The 7,252-nt window shown below is 40.3% G+C and overlaps 1 protein-coding gene across 1 annotated transcript in view; it reads left to right on the top strand.

Annotated features, from left to right (window-relative positions):
- Positions 1-360: 360 nt before the first annotated feature.
- The window catches only part of DGCR2 (DiGeorge syndrome critical region gene 2), a 41,362-nt gene continuing 34,470 nt past the window's right edge, over positions 361-7,252 (top strand). The window contains exon 1 of the mRNA XM_008950150.1: positions 361-400. Coding sequence (XP_008948398.1) covers positions 361-400 — 40 coding nt within the window. The remainder of the gene's footprint in view (positions 401-7,252) is intronic.

The raw sequence follows: 7,252 nt of genomic DNA, 5'->3' as shown, positions 1-7,252 counted from the left end.
GGTTTTACGTGCTCCGAAATGAATGTGTAGTCCCTTCACAATTCAGCCCCAGCGAATCAGGCACCTCTTTGTACTTCCGTGGTAATTTGACAGTAGCTTTGTATCCATGTTCTTGCTGTGCTCTTCAGATAAATAAAACCTTCTTTTAAGTCTCCTCAACTGTAGTGTCTTTTCAGGCAATCTGAAAGGCACTGATTTTATGTGGACCTATTTTTTTTCTGCACTTTATTTTTTTTTCTCTTAATTTACTAAAATTTCCTTTTTTTCATGATTTTTTTTTTCCCCCCCCCCCCCCCCTTGGTTACGTGACTTTTCTACAATATTGCCATTGCTAACAGTGTCAGGTACATCCAACATACCATGACGTCAGCCCTAGCTGTGGAGTCTTGGGTTCCTGAAGGTACCATAGGCAGTTGGATTTTTCTGACCCTGTGGCTTTTTAATGGTAATTTTGTGCCTTTGAGAATCTCTTCTTGGATTTATGTTGTCCTGGCGTTTCCTTATTTTCCTTTCTGTTTTAACCATAAACTGCTTGCTCTGACTAGTTGCCTGCTTTATAATGCATTGTTGAAAGAGTTCTTTATTTTGAAGTAGGGCATTTCTCCTCGAGTTGTGTTACTTGTTATGTGTTTGGAAGTGGCTCATGTGAATTGAAGCTGAGTGTATCAGACTTCTCCAACTGTGAACAGGGAAGGCCTTAGTATTTCCTTTAAACACTTACTGAATTGATTATATCCAGTGTTCAGACACTTGTTTTGGGGGATATTTACCACAGTTGGGTTTGGCTTGATATCTGTTCAAGGACATCTCAAAACATCTGCTTTGGGTTATCTGATGAGCTGGCCAAGAGCTGTTTTTATGTGAAGAAATATTTTGGTAGTGTGCTGACCGAGTCAGCAGAAACTGTACTGGTGCTAGCTTGGATTTAGACAGTTTCTGAACACTGGTGCATTGCTGTTGGTTGCATCAGAGATGTAAAGTGTTATAAATTCAATTTTGCAGCACAATCAGAGAATTTTTAGGAAGTTCCTGTTAACATCCCATTGCACAATTGAAAAGCAAAGGTATCAGTGTCTGTATGTAACATTGGGAACTTAAACAGTCCGGATGATCAGGGTGACATGTTTCAGAATAGTGTTTAGAGGATTAATTAAGCTCATCATTGCTAAAGACAATAACATGTTTTCATCTTTCTCTAACAAGGTCCTGCTGCTTGCTAATGGAAAACACTTAAACATGGTCAGGCTTTATATTGGATTTTGTAATAATGGTTTAGTACAGAGCCTTGTGAATGTAGGTCATCGGGCTTTCTTATTAGAGCATTTGCCAGGCAGCTAAAAGCCAATTGAATTCTCATTCTTGCAGCTTTTTTCCTCCAATTCAAAGTTAGCTAGAGGAAGTAATTTTATTACACAAGTTCTGGTTTTAAAAATTTTGCACAACTTACCTAGTAGGCAATGTGTAGAAAGGCTTGCCAGTGCAAGTGCTTTAAAAAACCTCACAACTTTAAGTTAAAGCTTGAACTGTTGATACGGTTTGGTGCATGCTTGTATGTGGCTGATGGCTGTGCTTTTACCCAGTGGGTGTTAGTATCTTGACACAAGACAATGCTGTGTTTAAATTGCCTGCTCTTTCTTGTCGCTTAGTCAAAAGTTGGAGGTCTTAAATGCAAGGCAGAGCTCCTCAGAGAAGAAGCCTAAACAAGCCCACAGTCAGCATCGTTTCAGGGTGATCCACTTGTGTGCTGTGACTGAACATGTCTGGGTTTGGCCAGTCAGTTTGTATTGGTTAATTCAGTTGGAAACCCAAATAGATCAGCCATAAAATGTGACCTGGGCCCGGTGTTCCTCTGCTTTGAAAGGATTTTGTTGGTAGGCAAATAGAAGCCCTTATTTTGCTCCCCCCAGCCCCTGACTCTACCTTTGTGAGAGCTGTGGTGAGTAATATTTATGTGGTTCCTTGTTAACTACAGTTCCCATCTTTGTATTTAGCCGAGTTCCCAAGTGAGGGCTTCTAGGTGTGAGAGGCAGAAGGGTTTTTATCTGACCTCCTCAGTTAGTTTTGCTGGAAGTAGGGCTGGCCTGTCTTCCAGTCTTATGTTCCCACCTCATACCCTTACTACTTAATCTACTAGTTTTATTTTTTTTTTCCCCAATCCTGCTGCTACGTATTTGTGTGCTGTTTTCCTGGTGTTCCTGTGCTCTGCTCTTTGCTGTTGATGCGAGCTGCAAAGCCAGGGTGATGGATTTGAAAAGGCTTTCTTGCACCTGGATCAGCATTGCAGAGAGACAAGGCAGAAGGTATCAGACCTTATTAGCAGGTCTGATACTTTAAGACTGGTAATTCCTGATGTTAATTATAAGGCAAAACTTCTGAGGTGCGAGTGGTTTTACTGCTAGCTGTGGCTGCAAAGTAAAGGAGAAGAAAGGAGTCAGTGGACAGAGAGCTGTTTGCATGCATTGGTCTGGTTCTGAGAAGTAATAAAATAGAAAAGGAACTTGCAACGTGCCCCTTCTATGTGCCCATGGTAGGTTTGGGAGCAGAGGAAGATTAGGCAAGAGCAGCAGAAGCAATAGAGAAGAGAGCATTGCTGCATCCTCTCTCTGTAGCAGGAGGAGGCAGCTGTGGAAGTGCTACTTCCTTCTCAGCAGCTAGGGAGAAAGGCACAGCAAGCCTGAAGAGAGAAATTTTAGATACTGAGTATGAAAGATGTAAAATCCCCCACTGAATGTCAGAAAACCAGCCAAGACTTCAATGAATTATTCCGTCCCATGGAATTAGCTTTGTTAGGGCTGGTTTTGATGTTGAATTTTAGTGCAAGGGTAGCAGCTACCTCTATGGTCCATCTTTGAGTAATGCCTGAGTCTCTGGGGTTTTACACAGTGATTTTTTTGCAACTTCTATAAGGTCTTGTTTCATCCTAAAGGATGCATATAAATAACTCCCTGAATTAACAGAACTTCCTCTTGCCCTCACATGGGTTGCACCACGCAGAGCCTGCATACCCCAGATTGAACTTCTGGTCCCTGAAATGTGGCCGGAGCAGAACCTGGAAGCAGGTCAGTGGCATCACTATTCCTGCCTTTCAGGGGTTAACACGGGTGCTTGAGTTTTAGTATTTTAAAATGACAAGTGTGTGAGGGGTTCTTGCACTGGTAGCCTGGACAAGGAAGTCCTTGAGGTAGAAAAGGAACAGGTCACAGTTAATGACAGGCTTGGTGAGAGGCTCTGCTGGTCTTTGCTTGTGTGATCTCAGGGCTAACCAGGGATGGGAAAAGGTTTGCTAATCTTTTGTTCTGGGTAGACTGATAGAAAGTTATGGCTGGAAGGGTTATGAAGAGATTGGGTCCTCCATCTTCCTGTCCCAAAACAAAATCTGGTACACCCAGGCAATTCCTGAGGAATATTTGTCTTAGCACATTTTTAGCGATGTCCTGTGATAAAGACTTCAAACATCAGATTCTTTTGGTAAGGCTTGTTGCCAGTCTGTTGCTTGTTCTGCCATTGCAGCTTGTTATTCCTTTCTCTGAATACAAAGTCGTGCATGTGTCCCTCTTGTGCTGCAGTTTTGAAGAACAGACTGACACTTCCCAAGAGTGTTTGGGTGCCAGGCCCACCAGTTTTTCAGCAACAGTAGGTGCAGTGGGTACCTGGCAGTGCCTGTTCCTTCCTGGCTTTCCACCCTCTGGAATGGTTTATGTACTGTTCAAGACCCTTGTGTGGCAGGCTCACACCTTGGCCTTGTACTTCCAGTGGTAGCTTTGTAGACAACCTGTAGACTTGAGGAGAAATCACAGATCATTTGATGAAGTTATTGATTAGCTGTAGCAGAACTCTAGCAACCGAGTTGCTTATAAACATGAGTTTGATATTAACCTTTAGTCTGCATTCCCCAACCTGTGTAATTCTCCTGGATCTTGTTTCCTGTGAAACTTTTTTAATTTTGCCTTTGTATTAAAGGGTCAGCCTGCTAATTCTGGGTTTGATGAACAGAATTTTAATGGTATTTGCTGTATGGAACACCTAAGGAAGTTATTCTTAGTGTTTGCCTACCGTTTAGATTGTTTAAATACATGATTTTAAGTTTAATGGAAATTGATAGTTGATAGTTGCCTCATTAACTATAGATAAACAAAATTACATTCATCTTCCTACTTAATTAAAATTAAAACTGCTTGATCTAACCATTATATTTAGTTTCTGTTTATTGATTAGCACTTAACAATTGTCAGCCAGCTTGGTGGCTGGAAGTGCAGAATTAGCTTTTGTTGGTATTTTTCTTTGCAGTTTTTTTCAACTGTATAGTTTTTTTCCTGTGTTGTTGTCTTTCATATCTGTCCTCTGCTGTGCTTACTCATCCCTTTCCCACTATGAGACCAGGTATGTGGCATACTCAGTGAAATTATTTGGGAATTGGAGCTAGCAGAAAAAGGGATTGAGTGTTGTTTTTGGAGGAATGATGCTGGGTATTCTGGGCTGGCTACAACTGTGTTTTCTAGAAAGAGCTTCAGGTGTCACTTTGAAATGCTGAAGGCTCGATGTTTTTGTGTTCTGTTACTGGGATGTGCAGAGCAGAGGGGGCAATACCACAGCAGCTGGGGTTTGAAGTGAGTGAGCACAGCCCTTGGATGTGTGTGGGGGGAGCTCAGCTCCAGCCAGGACTGTGGCTCGCCCAGTCCAGCTCTGCCCTCAGGTCTGGGGGAGGGGAGATGAGCTGATACGAGGGTGGGTGTCAAGCATCAAGTTTACATGAATGAAAAGAATTTTATGTAAAACTGTTAGTGTTGTCCTTCAGCATCTGAATGTTTTGTCTGTGCCAATATTTCTTTAGGTGTTTAAAGAAGTTTCTTCTCACTTTAAGGTAACATGTCTTCAGGAAAACAATCTTGCTTCTAACACCTGCTTGGTTTGAGTTAGTGCCCAGTTTTGCCTTGTGTATGCTAAACTTCTAAAACATGTTACAACTTCTTTTAATCTAGGAACAGTCAAAACTGCTTCTATGTTTTCTCTCTGTTGAATTTGCGAGATTATTTGTTATGCTTAAATTACACTTTACTGATTGAAATGAAGTAACAATTGTACTCTCCTAATGAGTTCTTGGAAAAATCTTTGATAAATCGAGGATCTTGCAGGCGTGTAATCCAAGTGCAAAGACTTAATCAAATGCCTTGTTCCCCTTCAACTCTTGTAGTAAGCAGATTGGAGAGAAATGGTCTCAGGATGCTATAGTGTGTGAGGGCTCACCTGTGTCTTTCTGAGCAATAATGGAATCAAATGTAATTTTTCTGTTGATGTGACAGCTAAAAAAATGACAAAGATCAAGTTTCATGCTCTGTCACAGGTTCATAACAAGCTGGTTGAAGAGCTGAAGAGTCTCTGTAGTAGTTGAGCTGTTACAAGCTGTAGGGAAAGAGAGAAGTATCCATAGAGGGTTAAGTGTGTTTTCTGTAAATCGGTTAGTTTTATTTGCTGAGTTCTGATAGAATTATTAAACTTAGGGGTTAGATATATGAAATTTCTGTTCCAGTAATTGTTTTACTGTGGAAGAAGAAAGCAAAGTGTCTTGCACAGTGTGGACTAATGCAGCAGTGACGAACTGGCTTAATTCCTGCCATGTTCAGCTTCAGCTGAGCTAGGGAATGCCACTGGAAGCGTGAGCCATTAGCACCAGTACACCACAGTCACTGCACTAGCTACTTTGCCAAGGATGAAACAGGTTTTCTGTATTTGAGGTCAGATTATTTCTGTATATCGAATTTTTTCTTTTAAGCATTCTAGGTGTTTGCTCATCAAGTCTTGTACAAGATGCAAATTAAAAAAATGAAACAGGAGTAAAAGCTTTTTTTTTCACTGTGACCTGTGTATTAATAGTGCTCATGTGCAGGTTTCTTGTCTCCCTGAATTTTTAGATTCCTCTCTAAGACCAAATTTCTTAAGACCATGACCTTCCTTAGGACCCTGTAGAGAGCTTCTTCCATGTTCATTCAGGTTTGAAATGAAGAAATGGCATTATTTTTTGTAGAGTGAAGTGGTTAAAAATATCTGACTTCATAGGTAGGATTTTGTTACCTATTTAGCATTAAAGATTATTGCAGTTTCTCATATTTTAATTCAGCAGGGTATTCTAAATACCTACTTTGCCTTAAATTGTGTATTTTCATTGAATTTGTTTGGATTGCTCAGGTGCTGAAGGTTTTAAGGATATGCTTGAATACTATTGAATCCTGTACTTACTATGTCCTTTTTTCCCCCAATTTTTTTTTTTTTTTCGTTAGGAACATGTGTTATCTTGTTGGAAGTAATTGGGCTTGCTAACTAATATTGCTGAAATCTGGCAATTCCTACTTTTAGTTTAATGGTGGCTACAAATTAGCCTTGATTACCCTGTGATTACTCTGGCAGTTCTTCAGTTCTTGAATTGCTGTTATCATGTTTCATCTGAATACTCTTCTTGTTGAAACCTGATCTAAAGAAAATAATAATGTAGTTCATGTAAAACTTTGGATTTAAATTTTTCTTTCGTCTGTGGAAAACTCTGATCCCTATAGAGTATTTGTTGGTTTTAGCTTTTTTTTTTAACACCTACAGTATATGGGGTCAGAGTGAATACAGCTTCTTTCCCTGGTGATCCTTTTTAAGGGTAAACTGTTTTGCATAGGAACAGGTATTGGTCCAGCCTGACTTGATAGGATGTGTACTTTTATAATTCTGAGAATGTAGTGTGTTGGAAGAGAACTACCTCACATATTTAGATTTGTTTGGGGTAATTTTGAGTTGGCAGCTACCCAGTGGTAATAGCTGGAGATATAGAAATAACTTTCTAGATTACTTTTATTGGTAGTTCCTCTAGGTTGCTTTTTAGAGGCTTCCCAACAAGCAGCTTGTGCAGAGACTATCAGATATTGGGGAAAAAAAAAAAATGTTGCTGGTATTCAAATTACCATACTGGTCTTTCTAAGGTTGCTGGCTCTGCTGTGTAGTTCAGGACGTGCCAGAGGTGATTCTGAAAAGTACTGGAGTTTATATTGGTGAAGGACTACTGCAGATGCCTTATGGGAGGAAAGAGGTGCAGGTAATGCTAAAAACTTGTGGAGACAGGGCAGAGAACCAGATGCTTTTTCCTTGTTCAGAGTGACAACAGCTTTGTGAAGAACTGCAAATGGGCAAGAAGAGTATGTGTATGTTAATGTGATGTTCTGGAGTATTTAGTTGCAAAGGAGTATGAGGATCTTGTAAAAGCTGTGTTTGGAAG

The sequence above is a fragment of the Merops nubicus genome, unplaced genomic scaffold (genome assembly GCF_000691845.1).
Source record: "Merops nubicus isolate BGI_N331 unplaced genomic scaffold, ASM69184v1 scaffold45421, whole genome shotgun sequence".
Lineage (NCBI taxonomy): Eukaryota > Metazoa > Chordata > Aves > Coraciiformes > Meropidae > Merops > Merops nubicus.
The sequence above is the reverse complement of the archived record's forward strand: the minus strand, read 5'-3'. Positions and strand labels throughout refer to the sequence as shown.